The following is a 24,909-nucleotide window of genomic DNA, read 5'->3' as shown; positions in this document are numbered from 1 at the left end:
AATACCACTGGGAACCATGGTTGAGTAGGCCAATCGGGTACTACCAATACCAGACGCAGAGTCTTGTTGTATTTTCCTTAATACCCGACTGATGAGGCAGAAAGGAGGGAATGCGTAAATAAACAATTCCCCCCCCCCCCCAATGCAGCGAAAATGCATCTGTCGCCGCTGCCCCAGGGTCTGGTTCCCATGAAACATCATTTGATAACTGGTGGTTAAGTCTGGATGCGAATAGATCGATATCTGGTGTTCCATATTTTGCTGTAATATCAGCAAATACTTTTTTATTCAACATCCATTCGGTGTTTTCATTAAATTTGCCTGACCTGGTGTCTGCCACTAAATTTAGTCTTCCTGGTAGGTAAGTGGCTGATATCCAAATATCTCTCTGGATACACCATTGCCAAATTGTATTAGCCAGATTGTCACATGATGTCGATTTGTTTCCACCCATGTGGTTAATGTATGCTACCACGGTGGTATTGTCTATCTGTAGTCTAACATGCTGGTGATATGACCCAGTACAATATGACTTTAGGCCATGTAATGCACCCAACATTTCCAGGTAGTTTATGTCCAGTGTGAGTAATAATGATGCCTCCTGAGCAGTCCATCTACCTCCACAGCTGGTGATGGTATTGGTGGCTCCCCACCCAAGTGCACTGGCATCAGTTTATAATACCATGGAAGGGTTACTGACAATGATTGGATTGGAACAAAGCCAGATGTTATCTATCCACCATTTTAGTTCCATTTTAGCTTGATTGGTAGTTTCATAGGTCTGTCAAAGTGACCTGCATTAATTTAGAGTGCTTGTATTTTTGCTCTCTGTAAGTTTAGGTAATGTAGAGGTCTAAATTGTGTGGCTGGAAAGGCAGCCACCATTTTGCCAATTACTTTTGCTACCAATCTGATGGATGGTTTGCTGATGTCAATGAGGTTATTGCAAGCCTCTATTAAATCTCTAGCCTTTCCCTTAGGCAGAGTCACCGACATGTGAACTGAGTCAATGGTGAAACCCCAAATAGTCCATAGTAGTGGAAGGCGTTAGTTTAGATTTAACTGGATGGATAATAAATCCCAGTTTTTCAAATAACTGTTTTGTGGCTGTTACAGTTTGTTTGGCCAATTCCAAAGTTTTTTGCCCACAATGAGTATGTCATCTAAATATGCCATGACCATGTGTTTACGTTTACGTAGAAACGCTAGGGCTGGTTTCAAAATTTTTGTGAACAGCCTGGGGCTGATGATAAACCATTTGGCAGTGCTTTATACTGCCAGTGTTGTCCCATCCAGTTGAATTTTAAGTAACATCTGTGGTCACCTTGTATAGGCACTGAATAGTAAGCATCTTTTAAATCGATGCTGGCCATGAAGTAACCTTTGGAAATTAATTGCTTAGCAGTAACAAAGGTATCCATTTTGTCAGATCTATGATGATGCGACAACCACCATCTTTTTTGTTTTTGATAAATATATTGGACACGAATTCTAATGGTTCGTGTTGAGTTTTCTCAATTACACCTTTTATGTAAAGCCGCTCCAGTTCAGCTTGCGCTTTTGATTTTTCTTTATCAGAAGGCATGAACATTCGGTTCAGTATATGTTGAACTGGAGGGCTGTACTTGTGCATAAACTCTATTGTATATCCCTGGATTCTGCTTAAGATGTAAGTATCGGTTGTTAACATGCTCCATGCATTCAGAAAAGAGTGTAATCTCCACCCAACCTCCATGCTCCCTGTATTTTGTAGGGAACCAGACCCACCTACCTCCATAGTTACCAGTGCAGGTTTACTTCTTTTTGTAGGTTCTTCGCTGCTGTTGTTGCGCTGGTGTCTGGATTTTCGGTTTGGTTGGCGTTGGAGGTCCCCGCATCTTCCAAGAAGGCCGGCCTGGGCCATGGCCTAAAAAAGACTCATGTTTTGAGTACCGGGCCTTCGAGCTTTCACCAGTTCTGCTGGTGGGTGCGTAGGGTGCTGTCTTTGGCTGTAGTGGGTTCCAGTAGGTTCTCTTGTTCCTGCACCCCTTGCACACTTGTCTTTCCTTCTGCGGACCCCTCTTCCAGGTCAGCCCAGAACTGACCCGCAGTGCTCCCCTCTGATGAGGTAGAAGCACTGTGCAGCCCTTCAAGAGGTACTGCTGTGGGTTTATCATAGGGCCCACAGTGACCCGACTCCATCTCCCGGAGTCTGTCACGTTGGAGCAAATGCTCCACACACCGCTCCATCCGGCTCCAGCGCTCTCGGGCGCTGGCCGCCCGCGGTTGTTCAAAGTCGGACTCCTCTGAGTCCACGACCTTGTTTGTTTTTGTGTCTAGCCTTACCGCCCGGCCGCGTGGATCTGGCCGGTGCGGAGGCGACATCGGGCACAGCTGATCCCATCTAGCCCACCAGCTTTGTCGCAGCCCGTTGGTTTCTCCACCTGTAATCAGCATGGTAAAAACACAAAAAGACCGCAGCTCTTACCTGCAGGTCCAGGTTAAAATTGTCGCTACGGGGGAACGTCGTTCCACCCCGTCTCCTGCCGTTTTTGACTTGTCCAAAAAGTCGACGGCCCCATTTGAATAGTCTCCCGCCCGGCCGTGGCGTTCTGGCCGGCGCAGGACCAAAAGTCGGCACAGCTGATCCCTTACGGGGCTTGTGCCTTCAGTTGCTGCTGGCTCCCGCAACTTCGCGGTCCTCCCCAGCCAGCTTTACTCGCAGCACTTGTGGACACTATTTTGTCCAGCTTCCCCCCCTGTGAAAAAACAGCGCGGGGAACAAAACTACCGCAGAGTAAATTTCTTACCTGCAGGTCGCGGTTTCAAACTTACCGCTGCGGGGGAACACTCCCCCCCGCCTGTCGTTTCGCACCGTGAAAGCGATATGACACGCATGCATCGTGGCGGGGTTCTTCACGTAGTCACTCACGTGACTCCAAAGTAAAATCTTGTATGCATGGTCCATTTACTTATCCAGCTGCTGAAAGAAGGTTATGAATTATTTTACTTTGGGATTCTTTAATATGTTGTAGCATTAAATTAATATTGTTATATTTGCGAGAGTGGCAATGGCAGTGGGCTAGAGAGAGAGAGTCCATTATTCATAAGTATAAGAGTATGTTATTCTAGGTCTTGACACATTCTAAGTTCACATCAGGAAATGCTGTCAGGCTAGGAGTGCTGGATGGTGTGTCCCAGATGTGTGAAGAGCTGTCGAAGGAGGTTTGTTAGTTTATTTTATGCATTTACTTCAGGTGTAACAGGATGAATAATGTCACCTTTGGTCATGAGCTCGGGTTTCTGCATTCAGTTTATGGTGTGTGACTGATGTATTTTTTTAGATTAGATTAGATTCAACTTTATTGTCATTGCACATTTACAGTACAACAAAATGGTTTAACCTTGCAGTCATAACATAGAATACAATAACAAAACACACACTCAACACAGTTTAACATCCACCACAGTGAGTCCACCAGGCACCTCCTCACTGTGAGCTTTGGGAGTTTAGACTGGGCCAAGTGAAGAGCGTGTGTGTTGAGGAATGTGTCATTTGTTGAGACAGTAACAATGATAAAAAAGCAACATAATGCCACCTGATTAAAATTCATGCCTTTTAATAATAAGCAGAACATTTAGATAATGTGACAAAGCACCGTGTGTTTTGCTGGATGCACAAAAACATAAATGTCACAGTTTGATTCTGCTTAATTGTAGAATCGTGAGTTGGAGAAAATCAGCACAGCCAAATCAAATAAAATGCAAGAGTTACAGTAAATGTTTGACGAAGGGAACATTGTGGCATTTAATCTGCACAATCAGGTCCAGCAATTGTTTTGTATTTCCTGTATTTTGTTACTATTTATTAATAATCTTGTATGAACAGACAAATTCTGCATGCTGATTCGTTAAATGAATTCTGTTCAGTGTTTTAGCTTTTAATTTTAGAGATACAGTGCGGAAACAGGCCCTTCAGCTCACCGAGTCTGCACCGCGCAGCAATCTCCCCTCATTAACACTATCCTACACACACACTCGGGACAATTTGAAATGTTACCAAGTGACCTACAACCTGTATGTCTTTGGAGTGTGGCAGGAAACCGGAGATGCAGGTCACAGCGAGAACGTACAAACTCCATACAGACAGCACCTGTAGTCAGGATTGAACCCGGGTCTCTGATGTTGTAAGGCAGCAAATGTACCGATGTACCACCATGTTGCCCAGTGGAAGTATTAATGTCCAGGAAACAGGGAGACAGAGTTGGCATTGACCAAAGGGCCACAACTGAGGCAGATGTGACGAGCTAGCCCAGTCCAAGCCAATATCAGAGAGTTTGTCAGATAACCTGAACTCTGCATGTATCTTCAGGAATGCACTTTTTGTGGGATAATACAATACACCACATCCTGCTGTACAAAGTGATGGTGTGAATGGTGCAGCCCATCGTAGAAAGATACAACAAAGAGGGAGACCATTTTGTCCAGTTGATCCATGTCAGTTTGAAAGACCAATTTGATAGCTCCACCACCTGCTTTTTTGTCTCTATTAAGTTACTTTTACCTTTTTTGGACGAGCCAATGGCATTTTGGTTACTTCACTCGCTTGCCCTTTCTTTGCCTCTCCTCTTTCCTCAATTTTCCATTTTCATGTGCTTTGCTCTCTTGAATGGAGAAGTGGACTTTTATTCTATTCCCTCTTCATTCTCGTCACTGCATCATTTGTCATCCAGGGATTTTCTTTGCTTCCTTCCCTGCAGGAATCTTAATTGCTCCCTTTGTTGCAAAGTCTAACTTCAATCCACTGCAACTGTCACCTTTTATCTCATTGAAATTAGCCACCCCATACTGCATCACAGGGGAGTGCTGGTACCGAACACAATGCTCCACCACTCACCCATAGGCCCCAATACTCACCACTCCCTAGAGAGGGAGGAGGGCTAGAGAGGGAGTGGTGGTAGAGAGGGAGGGGGGGCAGAGCGTGCAGGGCCGAACGGAGCTGAGCGGGTTGGAGTGCTGTCATGCCCCTCATAGGGGGTAGAGGGAGAGGGAGGTGAGGGGGTAGAAAGAGAGGGTAGAGTGAGGAAGAGGGGGGTACAGATGGAGGAGGTTAGAGAGAGGGAGGTAGAGTCTGGGGAGGGGAGTAGAGTGGGGGGGGGAAGGTAGAGAAGAGGGTGTTAGAGAGGGAGGGGGTAGAGAGGGTGAGGGAGGATAGAGAGGGAGGAGGCATGAGAGGGAGTGTAAACATTTGAACAACTTTCGCTACCCCCTCCTCTCCCTGATCGACTCCCCAGGATTTTTTTCCTCCACTCCCCCAATCCCTCCCTCACCCCTTCGAGCGGAGCCAATGGAGCTGGTCTTAGCGGGTCCGAGCTGAGGGGGGGGGGGTGGGGCCGAGCGGGTCCCAGCGGGTCCCAGCGGAGCCGAGCGTGCAGGGCCGAATGGGTCAGAGCGGAGCCGAGCGAGCGGGGCTGAGCGAGCGGGGCGGAGTGTGAATGGCCGAATGTGACCGAGCAGTCTAATTTAAGTGTAAAAACGCAAAGTAATAATTAAAATGCAACGTATTAAATCCAAGTGTTTTTAAATAAATGTGATTCCATGAAATAGCGAAGTATTTTAAAAATTCAACTCTTGTAAAATAAAACTTAATCAATGTAATTGTGAAGTTTTTTTTAAATCACCTGTTTTTAAATAAATGTTATTCAATGCAATAGCGAAGTATTTTTGAAAAATCAACTCTTGCAATGGTGAAGTTGAATTTTAGAACTTGCATTTTTAAAATGTTGAAAATGTCGTTGGAGAGCTTGAGTGTCCCGTCGTGCCTTGGGAGTTTATTGTGGGGGTTTTTCTTCAATATTAGAACTTTGAAAACTTTAATATTTTGAAGCTGTTTTCAAAAGGTTAGTAACGAGAAATATAGGTTGAAATGCGATGGGAAGATATGTATTCTGTCGGTGGAGAAAATGTGAGTAGCGTGTGTGAAAATGGGAAGGCTGTGGCCAAGCGTTTGGAAGAAGATACAAATTAAGGAGATTAAAAGAAAGCCAACACAACCCTGGCTCACACAAACATTTAGAATGTTAAGAACAAAGAGAAGAGTTTTAGTACAATAGAGATAATGTTGTGATCTCCGTATCATAAATGTTCTCCCACTGAACTTAATTTCAGTTTCTGACCTATATTCAAAAATACTAATGCCAACTCAGCTATGTCAATGTGAAGCTCAAAACACACTCCTTATGGAACTTGGCACATATTTCAGGAATCTCTTCCCACTTATCCCATATTACACCATTACTTTTCTTTGCTTATTTCACAATAATTTAAGTTCATTATTTTCATTACACCAAATTCCTTGTAAGGAAATTTACCATTTATTCCCAGACATTGGTCTACAACATTCCTTGTTGTATGAATGTAATGTATTTGACCTTCAACCTCATCCCTCTATTTGGTATTTAGTGTACAGCTGCTTACAAAATTCACAGCTATTCCTTATTTTTAACCAAATACCAGTTGGAATATATTTGGCTACATGTTGTCTGGATTTCTGATTGAATAATGCTAAGCTGATTCCAGTGTCAACTTTTTAATATAGCATGCATATTTTCTGAGTAAGTCACTCCGGCTATTATATTGGGAAGGGTGTTGATGTTTTACTCATCCACCAGAAGTATTCAGAGCTACACATTGTGATGTTAATCTATGTGCAATGCTTATTTTGATACCAGGCTGCTTTAAATTGGAGCTCAGCGTTCTAACAGCCTCTATTAAGCACGTGCACAGCTGAACACACATTCAGCAGCAGAAATGATCACATCTAATGTTATTTAAAGGGAAATTACTTCCAGGTTAATTGTCGATTGATTTTTACCGTGCTGATCCAAGCAAAATAGCATGTCCTGCTTGTAAAGTTCTTAGGGGTTAAATGTCTACAGGGTATGTCCAAAGATATGTGTCAGTTTAGTTGGCTTAAATTCTGGATATTTTCTTTAACTATTTACTCCCAGATCTTGGAGTAGACATGATGGGGAGGACGGGCAGAGGACACACAGAAGGCTAAGGATAGTGCCATCTCAAGATGGGTGACATTAGTTTGGTTAGAATCAGACAGATAACGAGTGCAGTCATCCTAGCAAGTTGTGCACGGAGCCATTCCACTCCCAGGGCTGGGGATTCTTGGAATCTGCAGGAGGCAATTAAAGGCCTGTCCTTAAACTGAACAGGTATTGATCTTCTGCTACAACGTGCAGGCTTGGGTAACGCACGTGTGTGTGTGTGTTACAACAGATGGGGACATTTGCCACCAGCCTCTCTATCATCACCGCCTCTATGATTGTGGATGAGGTTGTTCTTCTGCACTTCTATTTTGTAAAGGACAGGCTGCCATTGTTGCACAAGCCTGTCCATTCACCATCACAGCGTACGTCCTCAGCTGCAGGCAGCTCACTCTGTGGTCTCCACATGTTTCTGGACTGTGAGTGCATTCACTAGGGAGCTGGCACTACGATCATCTGTTGCCCCTGATCATTGATGTGCTGAGCTCCAAGACTACACGGCATCAGTATTTCAGCTGGTGATCGTGGATGTTAATCAAAGATGTGCCTTCATCGTCACTGCATCAGCCTTTGGTGGCAGATAGATAACAATGCACACAGAGGGGGGAGGAAGAGGTCAGGTGCACCCGCAGGAGGTTTAGAAGGACTTTAGTAGATTTAGGGCCTTGCAACTGATATATGCTGCAGTGGTCCCAACAATCCCTTCCATCTATTGGATTGATGAGGTGCTGCAATGCCTTCAAAGCCACTTTGAACACTTGTGGCAACAATTGTTGCATTGTTTTGTCGCTTTGTATGCCGGATGGTCTAATAGGCATGGAGGACAGTAAGATCAGTGTGGACAATAGTAATATGCAAGGGCAGTTTGAGATTAAAGTGGAGGAGGTGCTTAGGGCTCTTGAAGAGCAGTAAGATGGATAAATCTCCAGGACCTGATGGGATCTATCCCAGGTTATTGTGAGGGGCGAGAGAGATTGTAGGAGCCTTGATGGAGATTTTTGCATCTTCTCTTAGCTACAGTTGAGGTCCCAGAGGTCTGAAGACTAGCTAATGTTGTTCCTTTATTTAAGAAGGGAAATAGAGAGAATTCAGGAAATTATCATGTGAGCCTCATGTCAGGGGTAGGGAAGCTATTGGAAAGGATCTTTCAGAATGGGATTTACCCCTATTTGGAAGAGAATGGAATAATTAGGGATAGTCAGCATGTCTGTACATGGCAGATCATCTTTTTTGAGGAGCGGACGAAGGTAATCGATGAGGGCGGGGCTACATGTATTTTAGTACATGTATTTACTAAATATGTACATGCATTTACTATGTCTACATGTATTTTAGTAAAGCATTTGATAAAGTCCCCTATGGTTGGCTGATAAAGATTAAGGTGCCCGAGATTAGCAGTGACTTGGTCGCATGACTTCAGAATTGGCTTGATAGGGGACAGAGGGTTGTGGTGGAAGGACAATATTCAGCCTGGAAGACTGTGACCAGTGGAGTTCCACAGGGATCTGTGCTGAGACCTCTGCTGTTTGTGATATACATAAATGACTTGGATGTAAACGTAGACAAGTTGGTTGTAAGTTTGCAGATGACACCAAGATTGCTGAGGTTGTGAACTGTAAGGAAGACAGTCAAAGTATACAGTGGGATATAGATCAGCTACAGAAATAGACGGAATTTAATCTAAGCAAGTGTGAGGTGTTGCACCTTGGGAGGTCAGATGTAAGGGGGGTGGAACTATATAATTAATGGATGTATTAATTAAAAAATAATAGACAGGGTGGTAAATAAGGCATATGGCATGTTTGCTTTCATAGGTTGAGCATTGATTATACGAGTTAGGAAGTCATGATGCACATCTATAGAATTTTGGTTAGGTCACATTTGAAGTATTACATGCAGTTCTGGTTGCCCCATTACTGGAAGGATGTCGAGGCTTTGGAGGTTTACCAGGATGCTGCCTGGATTAGGGGGTATCAGCTACTGGGAGAGGTTGGACAGACTTGGAATGTTTTCTCTGGAACACTGGAGGTTGCGGGGAGACCTGATAAATCTATATAAAATTATGAGAGGCATAGATAGGATGAAAAAATCAAATACTAGAGGGCATGGCTTTAAAGGGAGAGGGGAGAAGTTGAAAAGAGTTACGGGGTATAGAAGAGAGCCTCATCTATAGTAGAAGAGGGGAACCCCCGTTCCCTGAAGAATGAGGACATCTCCGATGCCCTGGTTTGGAACACCTCATCCTGGGTGCAGATGCGGCATAGACGGAGGAATTGGGAGTAGGAGATAGAGTCCTTACAGGAAGTGGGGTGGGAAGAAGTGTAGTCTAGATAGCCTTAGGAGTCAGTGGGTTTATTCTATACCCCGTAACTCTGCTCTCTCTCCCCATCCCCCCCACTCTTAACAAGGACAGAGTCCCCCTTGTCCTCACCTTCCACCCTACCAGCAGTCACATACAACAAATAATCCTCTGACATTTTCGCCACCTCCAATGGGATCCCACCACTCGCCACATCTTCCCATCTCCTCCCCTGTCTACTTTCCGCAGAGACCGCTCCCTCTGTAACTCCCTGGTCAATTCATCTCTTCCCACCCAAACCACCCCCTTCCCTGGCAATTTCAAGTAGTCCTTGCTTTCTCCTCCCCTTCCCAGCTCTCCCTCAGCCCACTGTCTCCACCACTTCCTTTCTTCTTCCCGCCCCCCCCCCCCACCCTCACATCAGTCTGAAGAAGGGTCTCGACCCGAAACATTGCTTATTTCCTTCGATCCATAGATGCTGCCTCACCCGCTGAGTTTCTCCAGCATTTTTGTCTACCTTCGATTTTCCAGCTTCTGCAGTTCCTTCTTAAACATTTAAATAGGTGTAAGGGTATAAAGAGGGAGTGTGTGGATAAAAGTTTGGATTTAATTTGTGGAGGTGTGAGAGGTACTTCAGTAAGAGAAATCAAAGGCAGGTTATTATCTAAATGGAGTGGATTGCAAATGAGTGAAGTACAGAGCGATCCAGCTGTTCCTGTGCATGAATAATAAAAAGTTAACAGGCAGGTTTAACAAGTAGTTAAGAAGACAAACAGCATTTTGACCTTTTTGGCAAAGTGTTATTTTTTTTAAATAAGGAGGCTTTTTTTTGTAATTGTACAGGGTGTTAATGAGGCCTGGTCTGCAATACTGTGTACAGTTTTGGTCCTCTTGCCTAAAAAAATTATAGACCAACATTGGAGGCAGTACATCATCAGCCTAATTGTGGGGTGAGAGGGATGTCCAAGCAAGAGAGATGATATAGTTAGAGTCTGGTTTCCTTTAAGTTTAAAGAACAATAATCAAACATAAGATCCTGAGAGGAAGGGAGGGGGGTGACAGGGTAGATGTTGCTTCCACTAGTTGGCGAGTTTTAAACAAAGGGACATAAGTACAAGATAAGGGCTGGTCATTTAAAACCGAGGCATGTAGAAATTTCTTCTCGCAGAGGACGGTGAATCTTGAGTTCTCTGCAGGTGGTGGAAGCTGGATCTTTAAAACAAGTAAAGTGGAGGAGGATAAATATTGGATAGATCGAGGCATGTAGGGGAATGAAGAACTGGCACAGAAGAGATGAGGCTAGCTTAGATCATTCATGATCCTATACAATGGCGGGACCAGCACAATGTATGATCATTTACAGCATCATGCAAAGGTATACAGGACTACGGTTAGTCAAGGAACTAAGATTTCCAAGGTGTTTAGTTTTTCCTCTTTTTTTTGTGTGCCCGTGATTGGTAGAACACTTTTTTTTCAACAGTTCTTCACCCTCTACCAAGGGTGCTGTTTCTTGCAGGTCACTGGTGGCTCGGGCAAGTCCAGTGAATATCAAAAGGACAATAACTACTAGGTTTTATAGGCAGATTTGAGGTTCAAGCCCCTTGACTGTGGCTGATAAAAATTGAGAATGGGCTCAATGACAAACTCATTCTTGTTCTGTACATGTGCTATGTTTTCCCTAGTTTGTAATTTGTTATTCAAACCCCTCCAGGATGAGTGTATTTGTGCTTCTGCTTTAATCCAACTGGATTAAGTGAAGCCATGTCCTCTAGTGTGCTGGTTTCTTCTGTTGCACAACAAGCTAAGGAAATTTTGGGCAAGCTAAAGAGTGAGTGCTAGAAAGCTGGCTGCGTGGAACCCCTTCTTTAATTATTTCATATTTAGAAATAGACTGTTTCTCGCAATGCTCTGTGAGAATGTTGTTGGAAAGGAAATCGTCCAATTATCTGGCGTAACGGACAGAAATTCCAAAACAACTGTGAAATAATGGTTTCTGTTGAATCGACAGTGGTCATTCAGGGAGGAACTTATACTGGTTTATACTTAGGTCGTGACAGGTTCAGGAGTGAATATTGAAAGAAGAAATAACAGGAGAAGCACATTATCAGCTCTCCAGGAGGAATCTTAACAGCTTCAACCATTCCGTGTCTGATGTATTCCTGTTGCTTGAGGAACACACAGGAGTGTTGTAGTTTGGAGATGGCCACACCGTCAAGTAAATGGATGACTGCCAGGAGAGGTAGGCAGGTAATGTGGAGCCTCCTATGGTTGTACCCTGCTCAAACAAGTATGCTGTTTTGGATGCTTTTGGGGGAAGGGGGGGAATAGCCTCACTGGGGGGAAATGGCAGTAGCAGCTAGATCAGGGTAGTTGTAGTTTGTGACTTTAATTTCCACAATATTGTCTGGGACTCTCCTCATGGCAAAATGTGTTAGTTGTGTGTAGCTCAGTTTCTCAACAGTATATAGATAACCATTCAGGGAACGAGCCGTACTGGTCCTTATATTGGGAAATGAGCCTGGCCAATTGTAAGGACATTTTGGGAACAGTGATCATAATTCCACAAATTTTCAAATAGTTGAGATGGATAAGGATAGGACTGAACCTGTGGACAAAGTCTAATTGGAACAGACGCTTCAGTCTGAAGAAAGGTCCTGACATGAAACACGATGTGCCCATTTATCTTCACAGATGCTGCTTGACATATGTGCCTCCAGTAGTTTGCATTTTACAACAATATTGGAGAGGATATGGGGAGTGTAGGTCCACATCTGACATGTGACATCAGGCCAGTTGATCAGAATTCAGGACCAATGTGTTCCTGTGACGAAGAGAGGCAAGGATGACAATAATCAGGAATCTTGGATGATGAGATTTGTGATAAAACATATGTTAGAAGCAAGAAGCTGAATTTGGGCAAGGCCCTTTCGGAATATAGAGAGAACGTAAGCAAGGAATCAGGACGGCTAAATGTGGCCATGTACAGTGCCCTCCATAATGTTTGGGACAGAAATATGTTTAGAAAAAATCACATGTGGTTAAAGTGCACATTGTCAGGTTTTAATAAAGGCCATTTTTAGACATTTAGGTTTCACCATGTAGAAATGACAGCAGTGTTTATACATAGTCATCCCATTTCAGGGCACCATAATGTTTGGGACACAGCAATGTCATGTAAATGAAAGTAGTCCTGTTTAGTATTTTGTTGCATTTTCTTTGCATGCAATGACTGCTTGAAGTCTGCGATTCACAAACATCACCAGTTGCTGGGTGTCTTCGCTGGAGATGCTCTGCCAGTTTAGTTTATGCTTGTTTTGGGGGCTAATCCCCTTCAGTTTTCTCTTCAGCATATAAAAGGCATGCTCAATTAGGTTCAGATCGGGTGATTGACTTGGCCACTCAAGAATTAACCATTTTTTAGCTTTGAAAAATTCCTTTGTTGCTTTAGCAGTATGTTTGGGATCATTGTCTTGCTGTAGAATGAACCGCCGGCCAATGAGTTTTGAGGCATTTGTTTGAACTTGAGCAGATAGGATGTGTCTATACACTTCAGAATAAATTATGCTACTACCATCAGCAGTTGTATCATCAATGAAGATAAGTGAGCCAGATCCTTCAGCAGCCATACATGCCCAGGCCATAACACCCCCACCACCATGTTTCACAGATGAGGTGGTATGCTTTGGATCTTGGCAGTTCCTTCTTGCCATCACTCTGATCTTCATCTCATCACAAGACCTTTTTCCAGAACTGTGGTTGCTCTTTTAAGTACTTCTTGGCAAGCTGTAACCTGGCCATCCTATTTTTGCTGCTGACCAGTGGTTTGCATCTTGCAGTGTAGCCTCTGTATTTCTGTTTCTATTTCCTTCTGCGGACAGTGGTCATTGACAAATCCACAACTGACTCCTGAAGAGTGTTTCTGATCTGTTGGACAGGTGTTTGTGGATTTTTCTTTATTATAGAGAGAATTCTTCTGTCATCAGCTGCGGAGGTCTTCCTTGGCCTGCCAGTCCCTTTGCGATTAGTAAGCTCACCAGTGCTCTCTTTCTTCTAAATGATGTTCCAAACAGTTGATGTTGGTAAGCCCAAGGTTTGGCTGATGTCTCTTAAGTTTTATTTTTGTTTCTCAGTCTCATAATGGCTTATTTGACTTTCATTGGCACAACTTTGGTACTCATGCTGATAAACAGCAATAAAAGTTTCCAAAGGTGATGGAAAGACTGGAGGAAAGACTAGGTGCTGCAAGCTCTCTTATACCTGCATTAAGGAGGCAATTAAACACACCTGAGCAATTACAAACACCTATGAAGCCATGTGTCCCAAACATTATGGTGCCCTGAAATGGCAGGGACAATGTATAAACACAGCTGTAATTTCTACATGGTGAAACCAAAATGTATAAAAATGGCCTTTAATAAAATCTGACAATGTGCACTTTAACCACATTGGGTTATTTTTTTTTTTATTTAGTATGTTTTAAAGTTTGTATTTTGTGTTTCTTTGTGTGTTTTATGTGGGGGGTGGTGTGGGGGGGTGAGGGGGAAACCGCTTCGGTCGCCTCCTCCATGGAGAGGCGACTTTTTTCAGGTCGCCTCCCCCGTGGCCTAACATCAAGGATCGACGCGGCCTTTCCCGGAGACGCGCCCGGGGCTTCAGCGGCGGGCGCAGCGTGGTCTCTCAGCGTGGAGCGGGTGAACCCATCGCTGGGGCTCGCTGGAGGGGAGCGCTCCGTTTCGCTGGCCCGGGGCAGCCGGCAGCCTGAAGTCGCAGCCTGAAGCCGCGGTCTGCAGAGCTCCGGCTGGTGCGGCGTCTACAGCCCAGCATCCCTCATGGGGGACCCGGGGGAAGAAGAAGCCATCACTGCCGGCCCGCGGCCAACTTCTACCGCGGGTGCGGCATGGACTTACCATCACCCCTGGAGGGGGGCTTCGACCGCCGGCCCTGCAGTCTACGGTGCTTCTGGCTGCGGCGGGGACTTTAAATCTCGACCGCCGGCCTGCGGCCTACAACAATCTAAAGCCGCGGTGTCCGGTGAGGAAGAGCCGATCCTGGACTGACTGGACTCTGGTCCTGTACATGGGGGTGAAATGGAGGAGGACTGGCCAGGTTTTTGTGCCTTCCACCACAGTGATGAATGCTGTGGTGGATGTTTGTGTTACAGTTTTATTGTGTGTTCTTTATTATTGTACTGCTGCTGACAACCCAAATTTCCACCAACCCTGGTTGTGTGGCAATAAATTATATCTATCTATCTATCTATTACAAATCTCAAATTGTGGAGTACAGAGGCAAATAAATAAATGATGGATCTTTGCCCCAAACATTCTCCCTGTGACCGTCTGGGTTTTCTCCTGGTGCTCTGTGTTCCTCCCACATTCCAAAGAAATGTAGGTTTGTAGGTTAATTGGCTTCTGTAAATTGTCCGTGGTGTGTAGGATAGAACTAGTGTGCGGGGGATTGCTGGTTGGTGTGGGCCGAAGGGCCTGTTTCCACGTTGTATCTCTAAAACTAAAACTATAAAACTACATCATGACTTCCTGATTCTTGTACTCAAAGTCCCGACCTTTGCCATATGCCTTCTTTAACACTCTATCTACTTATGTTGCCACTTTCAGGGAGTTATGTTCTTGGACCCCAAGATCCCTCTGTACATCAATGCTGTTTAGGGTCATGACATTAGTTGGATAGTTTGCCCTTTCATTCGTCTCCCAAAGTGTAACACTTCACACTTGCTCGGATTAAACTCTATTTGCCATTTCTCCACCCATTTCTGTATATGGTCTATATGCCGCTGTATACTTTGACAGACTTGCTCACAGTCCGTGACCCCAGCAATTTTGGTGTTATCTGCAAGCTTATTAACCAACCCGTCTACATTCACACCCAAGTCAGTTATATATATCACAAACAGCAGAGGTCCCAGTGCAGATTGCTACAGAACTCCACTGGTCACAAACCTCCAGCCTGAATATTGTCCTTCCACCACAACCCTCTATCTTCTATTAGGGAGAGGTAGGACAGACTTGGATTGTTTTCTCTGGAACCCTGGAGGTTGAGGGGAGACTTTAAAATTATAGGGTATATAAAAGTATATATAGGGCATGTAGTTAGAAGCTTTTTTCCAGGATGGAAATATTAAATATGAAAGGGCATAGTTTTAAGGTGATAGGGTCAAAGTTAAAAGATGTGCGGGGCAAGTGTTTTTACACAGAGGGCGGTGAGTGCCTCAAACTTGCTGCTGAGGGTGGTGGTGGAAGCAGATAAGATTGTGGCATTTACATTACTTTTGGATAGGTACATGGATATGCAAAAAATGGAGGCATACGGTTTCTGTGTTGGTCTTGGCACCATGTTTGGCACAGACATTGTGGGCCGAAGGGCCTGTTCGTGTGCTGTATAGTTCTATGTAAAATTGTGGTTGTGGGTAGGAGTAAGGTTTCCAAAACATACAGCAGGATTGGGGTTGGATATATGGGTGGAGATGTAGCTGATATAAATCAAACCAGTACAAGGTGTTGCACTTTGAGAATGTTAAATGGAAGGAGAAAGTATACAATAAATTTAAAGATCCTTAAGGGCATTGAAGTACAGAGTAATCTTGTGGTGCATATGCTTATTTCCCTGAAAGTAGCAACAAAAGTAGATAGGGTGGTTAAGAAGCTGTCTGGCGTGTTTGCCCTCACAGGTCAGTGCATTGAGGGATGCTGCCTGACATGCTGAGTTACTCCAGAACTTTGTCCTTTTTAGTACAGAAGTTGGGAAGTTTTCTTGCATCTATAACTTTGGTTAGGCCATCCTTGGAGTACTGTTTGCTATTCTGGTTGCTGCTTTGTAGGAAGGATGTGGAGAGGGTGCAGAAGAGATGAATTGAAATGTTTACAAAAAAAAGTGATGGAGTAATTCAGCGGGTAAGGCAGCATCCCTGGAGAAAAGGAATATGTGATGTTTCGGATCGGGACTTCTTCAGACCCTTCTGTCTGAAGGGTTCATTTGACCTTTCTGTCCAGCCCGAAACTTCACCAATAAATGTTCTTCAGAGATAGTGCCTGACCTGCTGACTTACTCCAGTATTTAGAGTATTTTTTCATTGGAGTGTTGCCTGGTTTAGAAAATAATAGCTGTAAAGATACATTGGACAAACTTGGATTGTGTTCCTGGAGCCTCCATTAAAGTACCGGTATATAAAATGATGTATACCTGGTTAGTCTTTTTCCCAGGTCAGCAATGTCAAATTCTGGATGGCATAGTTTTAAGTTGAGAGAGGTGAGGGACTGGGGTAGGAGTGATTTTTTAATTTATACATAGAGTAGTTGGTGTGTGGAATGTGCTGCATGGGAAAATGGTTGAAGTAGATATGATAGTGTTACAGCGGCATTTAAACCAGTGTATGAGCAGGTAGCGAATGGAAGGAAATAGATCATGTGCAAGCAGATGGAATCCGTTTCGATTGGCACAGAAGGTGTAGAACAGAGCCTATCCTGTGCTGTATTGTTCTATGTTCTTTGATTTTAGTTCACAATTGTTAAATTATTTCCTTAAGAGCAATCAGATTAAAGTCAAGCGCAGCCTCACCTTTGACTGTATCCTCTTGCTGAGTGCTTCTGCAAACAGCAAAATACTATTGTGATATGAAAGTCTCAAGAGTGTATATGGCAGCTAGTTTTAATTGGGAGAAATAGTTTTTAATATAACAAATTTATAGATGTAATTTGAAGATGGTGAATCATGCTTTATTTAGTACATCCATGAATACACAAAGAACATATATATACTTTATTTTAATTTGTATACACATCCGCTCTAAGGTACGGGCGCATTTCTGGCATGTTCTGCTCTGTCACTCATCTATTGAGTGTTTAAACCAGCAACTCTCTTTTAGGATATATCTTGTGGTAGAAGAACCACTAATTACATTTTCATACTGAAAGTCTCAAAAAACAGAACTTGTTTCCCCTGGAACACCAGTAGTTAAGGGAGATCTGATAGAAGTATATAAAATTATGAGGCATAGATAAAGGAGACAGTCAGATCCTTCCTTGTAGGATGTAAATGTCAAAGACAAGAGAGCTTTAAGGTGAGAAGGACGCTTTTTTTAATGCAGAAAGCGGTGGAACGTGCTGCCAGGGGTGGTAATGGAAGCAGATATGATCATATTTAAGAGGCTAGATAGACAGATGGATATGCAGGGAACAGAGAGATATGGATCATGTACAGGCAGATGAGATTAGTTTACCGTGTCATTATGTGCAGCACAGACATTGTGGGCCAATGGACATTTCCTGTGCTGTATTTATCCATGTAATCCAAATAGCTGAGCTCCCGGAGGCAGGCTCAAACAGAGTTCACCATGCCTCTGTAAGGGTCTAGCTGAGCCTCAGTGCAGTTTGCTGAATTTGTACAAATGAAAATTCAGTATCAAAACATTCTCTCACCTTTGACCTGATTTTACAAAGTCAGCTTCCCGATGATATTTTTTAAAGTAAAGGGCAAAGGAAATAAGACTGTGTTGTAGTTCAGCCATGATGCTGTTGTAATGGTTATTTCAATCAAGCTGTTTCACAGTCAAGAATTGCAAGTATCTCAAAATTTACAAGCATTTGAAAGTAGGTATTGTTCAAAATACACACATTTTAAGTGTTGTTCGTCAGCCTTTTTGAGAAAAGGAAATTGAGGCTGGTGAAAAAGACGGTTATTGTTGTAACGCACAGTGATTGTTAATTGAAGCTTATTGCAGAGCTGTCGTCTGGTCGATGCACCTGACATGATTAACCAGTAGAAAATACTCTGGTTCTAACTGCTACTACCCATGTGAGGAATGAGATATATAATCTATTACGGTTCAAGAACCACATGGAAGAAGACACACTTATACAAACCTATGTAACAATAAAGCTCTCTACTGGAACACTTTTTACATTGTCGAGATTCAGATCTATTCATTGTAAAAACAACCAGGTCTCAAATTGCTTCAAGTCTTCAGGGAACATAAAGAGATTTTTACACAGATGTTTGTTTAAAAAAGGAAATAAAGTCAAGATTAGGATTTGGGCTGTTGTTGCACTTGGTGAATGTGCTTTCCCAGGGATCAGGATTGACTGAAATATCTTCTTATGTGGCATATCTCTTGGTCCACTGCCTGGCTATTCTGTCGTGTTCTGCTCTGTTAGTCAGATATTGAGTTGCTATGCTTCCCACCAAAGGATCCGCTGTAAAGAAAAACAGATAGGGCTTAGTGTCACAGATCTGAAAATATAAATATGTGTATTATACCTATGCATAATACATGACCATGACTCGTCATAACCATGTTTAATAACAAAATATTTGATACACAGAGCAATTCACACAAATTAGAGGGAGAGGGAGGGAGGGGGGAGAGGGAGGGAGGGGGAAGAGGGAGGGAGGGGGAAGAGGGAGGGAGGGGGAATAGGGAGGGGGAAGAGGGAGGGAGGGGAAAGAGGCAGGGAAATAAAGAGGGAGCGAGGGGGGAGAGGGAGGAGGAGGAGGGAGGGAGGAGAAGAGGGAGGAAGGAGGGAGGAAGGAGGGAGGAAGGAGGGAGGGAGGGAAGGGGAAGAACGAGGGGGAAGGGAGAGGAGATGGAGGAACGGAAGAGGGCAAGAGGAGGCAGAGAAACATAGAAACATAGAAAATAGGTGCAGGAGTAGGCCATTCGGCCCTTCGAGCCTGCACCGCCATTCAATATGATCATGGCTGATCATCCAACTCAGTATCCCGTACCTGCCTTCTCTCCATACCCCCTGATCCCTTTTGCCACAAGGGCCACATCTAACTCCCTCTTAAATATAGCCAATGAACTGGCCTCAATTACCTTCTGTGGCAGAGAGTTCCAGAGATTCACCACTCTCTGTGTGAAAAATGTTTTTCTCATCTCGGTCCTAAAGGATTTCCCCTCTATCCTTAAGCTGTGACCCCTTGTCCTGGACTTCCCCAACATCGGGAACAATCTTCCTGCATCTAGCCTGTCCAACCCCTTAAGAATTTTGTAAGTTTCTATAAGATCCCCCCTCAATCTCCTAAATTCTAGCGAGTACAAGCCGAGTCTATCCAGTCTTTCTTCATATGAAAGTCCTGACATCCCAGGAATCAGTCTGGTGAACCTTCTCTGCACTCCCTCTAAGGGGAAGGGGGAGAGGGGGTGGAGAAAGGGGAGAGAAAAGGGAGGAGGAGAGGGGAAATATGGGAGGGGGGGAAAGAGGGAGAGGGGAGGGAGGGAGAGGGTGGGGGGAGAGGGGGGGGGAGAGGGCGGGGGGAGAGGGGGAGGGGAGAGGGGGGGTGGGAGGGGGAGAGAAGGTATGGGGAAGGAAGGCAGAGGGGAAGGGAGGTAATGGGGTGAAAATGCCATCAGTGGGAGGGGACGTGGTGGGAGCGGGTGCTCAGAGCATGTGGTGGTGGTGAGGGGGGGGGGGGGGGGGTTTGGGGAGGAGAAGAGTGGTGCTGGGGCAAAGGAGATAGAACAATCAAGTATACCTGTCTGCATTGCCTCCAGTTAAAGCACATTCTTCTGTAAACCTGGAGACCAAAAGCCACGCACTACCCCAGATACACCATTGCTCTGTAAAGGTGCATGAAAACATACCTACTTCTGAACTTCATGCAACATTCCATAAGCGTTCCTAATTGTTTTCTGTTCAATGGTTCTTTTATTACCATGTATCCCAAGGTACAGTGAGATATTTTTTTGCATACAGATCAGTAAGATTATTGCCATACATGGATCTCCCTATCTTTGCTGATATCCACTCCTTCAGGCAGCACCTTCTCATTCAGCAACACCTTAATTCTCCATCCCACTTCCATTCTAATCTCTCTAAATTTGTATCATACCCTATTTCAATCATTGCCCAATGTTAGCTCAAGGAACTGTATTTCACCTTCTGACTCAACCCTTTACAGCCTATCAACAATAACCCATAATTCAGAATACCAAATGACCAATACCGATGAAACATGTAAATATTTGTTTTTGTTTTTTTCTCTTTCCACTGATGCTGTAATTTGTTGAATATTTCCACCTTTGTCTATTTTATTTCAGATTTATATAATCTGCAGTTTTGTGCAGATAGTTCAGCTACAAAGTGTTTTCATAACGCAAAATTGATACAATGTGATGATGAATTAGAGAACAATCTGAATTATGAGGGCCAATTGATTTAATGCAATTTCAATCAGGAACTAGAGAACCTAGACTAGCAGAAAAAAAATGTTGTGCAAAAAAAAAAAAAAATCAGAGTTCTGGGAGAAATCTCTTCACATGTACCTTTCCTGTGGTAATCAGACACTTGTCTTTTAAGAATATTGCTGTTTGTTTCAGCATGGGTGGCCTTTAAAAAGTGACAACGAATTACTCTATTAATACTTGTGCAACAATACTCTATTTAACAATAACACAGTCTTCAATATTTTTAGCTTGCAGTAACAAAAATATACTAAAACATTTATTTTTCAAAATCCTACAGGAAAATAACGGTTGCAGCAAATCTAAAACTCACTCGCCCCTAAACATTGATACAAATATTTTATGCCATTTTTCATATTATTTACCTGTTTATTCTTTTGTCCTTAATATACTGATAAAACACCTTAGAGTGGCGTTTTGTGACCCCCCCCCCCCCCCCCCCCCCCCCCGCCTTCCTAATTTCACTTAATATCCCTGTTATTATTATTGTTAAAAAGTGTGAACAACTGCTTGAGATTAGGTGCTTCATGAAGAAAGAACATGGTGCAAACTTAATAAATTGAGATCTGTGGCAGAGTAGAAATAAAGCCCTGGTTTCATTAAACATTTCGCAAGTCTGGAACTGGGCCTGAAATGGATTCTCATTGTGTTTGGTTCATGCCTGTAAAATGACCATAATGAGATTGAATTTCTAGCCCACTCTCACTGCAGCAATTCTACCACACCACCAGATGTTCTTGATAGCATAGAAATCATTATAATGGACTCTGCCCGACTTACATTCCTCAGGAAGTGATTTAGTTGTGAATCAAAGTCAATGATGTGTGAAGGATGCTAAGTGAAAAATAATAATCATTGTCTTGAAAAAGAATAATCACAAAAGCTCTGCTTTGCCAAAGTAATTTATTTTACATAATTAAAAGTACTGGTTAATGTGTTAATAGAGTATTTGAATCCGAGCACAAAGTTTCTTCCATTGTATTGGCTTTCATTTGATTGGTGATTACACATTTCTTTTTAAAAGGCATGTTTTATCTAGGTAGCTGGGCAACCATGAAGATATGAGGAATAAACATTCCATTTTTATTATCTCATTGCAACAATATCGAGATATGACTGTTTACACAATGTACATTAAATTGATATTTACACCATCTTGTCTGAAGCTTGTGCAATTGCGTATTTAAAAACATAATCATTTTGCTCAATTTTCCTATTAATCACCAAATTAGTCATGTGAATTTTAAAATGAAAAGATCAATTTGGGGCAGGAGTTTCTCTGTTGAGAAGGAATTCAAATGTTATTAAGTATTAAATGCTCAATTAATAATGATTGTGTAAAAATGTGTTTGATGCAATTAACAAATAAACTGCTGGATATGGGTGCTTTCTACTAGGACAAGGTACAAGAAATAGAAAAAAGGCTAAGGCATTATCATCTTGTCTATATTCCCTAATAAGCACGAACATTGTCAGACAGCTGGTATGCTTAGCCTCCAGAGGGTTAATTAGCTGTCATTCAGTCCCCTGGCTCTACATTCTAATGAAGCTACTTGACATGGAGACTGCCACAGGACAAGTGCCCACATTAGAACTCTCCATTTCTATTTACATTCAAAATGTCAGGCAAATCTGAACTCCGAAGTTAGTGACAAATTAGTTCCTATTTCACCTTTCTACAAAAAATAAATGAAAGAAGTTATATTGCACGATCAAGTACACAATTAATTTAATTCTAAACTGATATTTTGGAACAAGGTTTAGACCCACTTTATAGAAATGTAAATGATTATACAGGTACTGGAGTAAAAAACCTTCCTCAACATTTGTTTCATCCATTTATGGGATGCTAATGTCAATGACGAGGTTAGTATTTGATACACTTCCATAATTACCCTAAGATCAGATACCTGAATTGTCTCTCTGTGAAAATTATTCTACCTGTTATTGAATAGTGAATGTTAGCCCTTTTTACTTGGTGGCATGAAGAAACAATGACATATTTTCAAGTCAGCCTTCTAATGTAGGCACTTGTCTCAGAGAGCTGTTGGAAAGATTTTGCACAGTTGACTGGGGTGGGATTAGCTTTATGGTTTGAGATTCCAGTTCCTAGATTAATGCATGATGACCCATCTGTTTTCATTCTTACTGTCTTGAACATAACTATTAGGTACAACTGAATGACTTTCTGGACTATATCAGCAAACAATAGCACTCCAGTGGTTTGGATTACATCTATGCCAGACCTGATTAATACAGCAGATTTGAAAGCCAGTGACTTTCTCATGACAATCCACATGTTTCATGTCACTATTACCTGAACTAGCTTTTAATTCTAGACTATTTAAGTAGCTGAATTTAAATGATTTAACTGCCATATTGGGATTGGAATGGCTAGAGATTATTGGTCCAGTCCAGACTCATAAACAAGCTTGTGGTCCATTCCCTTCACAAGCTATTTATGTTTTAAATGAATGCTGCTGCATTGAATACAAATAAGTCATAATTATCATCGTAACAGTAACACATTTGGAGATGTAAAATCACGTTTAAATATGACAAAATGTTGGTCTGTAATGTGGTTAAACTGTCCAGAACAAAATTGCGTGAACAATTTGACAGAGAATGTTATGATCCTTTTGTAAATAAAATGCTGAGGAGGAGTAGAGAGCATTTTATGTGTAGGAAGGAACTGCAGATGCTGGTTTAATTCGAACATAGACACAAAATGCTGGAGTCACTCAGCAACAGGCAGCATCTCTGGAGAGAAGGAGTGGGTGACGTTTTGGTTCGAGACTCTTCAGCATTATATATTGTATTTTAACCATTGGGCTAGCCAGACGTAATGCAAGATCACCTATATTTCAGTACACACTAATATTCTTAACTTGATTTTTATTATCTGATAATTACTTAACAAAAGTACATTTAAAATTAAAGTGGCTTAATTTCAGCTATCTAAGATGTTGGAAACTTTCTTGGAGTTAACATTTCTATGAAATAAGTCTCGGCCTCAAGTTAAGGAAATGCTTTCCTCATGAAATATCTTCAGTGAATGCTTGCAACTTCATTGCACCTCGCATGTTTCTAGAAATTGCCATTTTAGGGTTTATTGTTTAACAATTGTGATTAAGTCCAATTAAGATTTAGAACGTCTCTTTGTTAAGATATCTCTCGGAATACTATAACATGAATAATATACATCTACCCAAGTTATCCAAGCATAGTATGATGCAACTAAATGACTGAGTCATAAAATTAAATACTAGAAACATCTAAAACATATATTAAAGCAGCTCTAGAGAGTTGAAACCTATGAATTGCAAACAACAAAAAACCTTTTATGCATTTCAATCTGCTTTTCTATTTTTTTTTCAGCATTTGCACTTTAAAGGAAACAGGTTTAGAATAATGTAACTCTGCTTACCTGGATTGCAGTCTGTAAGAAGAGAACAAATGGAGAGAAGAACTTTGGAGATCGTCAGTGCTGGGCTCCAGTTATCCTTCAAAATATCGAGACAGATCACTCCTTGGCTGTTGATATTGCAATGATAGATTCTCGTTCGGAACGTCACCTGTCAAATTACGATAAAATCAGCTTCCACGTGAATTTAATCAAGCACTTTTGATGTTTAAACTCCACATAACTATAAACTTATTCCAACAAAAACTGTAATAAACTAAATGAAACAACCTTGCTGCACTCAGAGGATCATAAGATACTACTTTCAGAGAAACCTCAAAGACCATTTCTGCCTCAAATAAAATTATACCCTCAAAAGGTAACCATATTTTCTATCGTTTGAGAAAATAGATAGCTCAACTTATTCAGAAGAATACTCTCACTCTGTTACCGAGCAATTTATTTTTTCCGCCTGCTCTGGATGAATGCTGTAATAGCAACTGGATGCTTATAACGGGATCGGATAGAGCATGACCAATGTACCTTTGGAAGTAGCTGCACAACTTAAAAGACTGAGCCCGGTGAAAATGAAGAAAATGGTGCATTGACTAAATGGCAACCACAGATGTATGATTTTGCTGCAGGTGCATAATCCAGTCAAATACATTGTGATGACTTTGGAGGTTCTGATAATATTATTAAACTACATTTTACAATGCTTTCTGGCTTGAGGTGAGAAATTATATGATATAATAATGATACATGTCATTCACTCTGTATTATTCCAGGCACATCATTTCCCATTTCTAAACATATTAATGTGATTTGTCGAGACCTAATGTATGTGTGTCATTAAAGTTTTAAAACTTCATTAATCCAACATACTCAGGATTTTGGTAGTGCCAACCTAATAAATGTTCTGGTGATTGGATGTTCTAATACAGCAACGCACTTTCAATTTACTTTTTTTCTC

General features: G+C 42.3%; 1 protein-coding gene and 1 long non-coding RNA gene across 4 annotated transcripts in view; one reads left to right on the top strand and one right to left on the bottom strand.

The window, feature by feature from the left end:
* The first annotated feature begins 5,704 nt into the window (after positions 1 to 5,704).
* Positions 5,705 to 24,653, top strand: LOC116989466. Its single transcript, XR_004416254.1, has 2 exons — positions 5,705 to 5,879; positions 23,912 to 24,653. It is a non-coding gene; the product is annotated as an uncharacterized LOC116989466 (long non-coding RNA).
* LOC116989455 (ubiquitin-conjugating enzyme E2 E2) overlaps positions 17,045 to 24,909 on the bottom strand; it is a 143,534-nt gene continuing 135,669 nt past the window's right edge. For all 3 annotated transcript variants that reach the window (XM_033046835.1, XM_033046850.1, XM_033046842.1), the window contains exons 5-6: positions 23,961 to 24,108; positions 17,045 to 18,542 (exon numbers count right to left, since the gene is read on the bottom strand). In XM_033046835.1, coding sequence (XP_032902726.1) covers positions 18,445 to 18,542; positions 23,961 to 24,108 — 246 coding nt within the window. In that variant the 3' untranslated portion in view covers positions 17,045 to 18,444. The remainder of the gene's footprint in view (positions 18,543 to 23,960; positions 24,109 to 24,909) is intronic.

The sequence above is a fragment of the Amblyraja radiata genome, chromosome 2, assembly GCF_010909765.2.
Source record: "Amblyraja radiata isolate CabotCenter1 chromosome 2, sAmbRad1.1.pri, whole genome shotgun sequence".
In the NCBI taxonomy this organism is placed as follows: domain Eukaryota; kingdom Metazoa; phylum Chordata; class Chondrichthyes; order Rajiformes; family Rajidae; genus Amblyraja; species Amblyraja radiata.
Note: the sequence above shows the minus strand (reverse complement) of the source record. Positions and strands in the feature narration are given on the sequence as shown.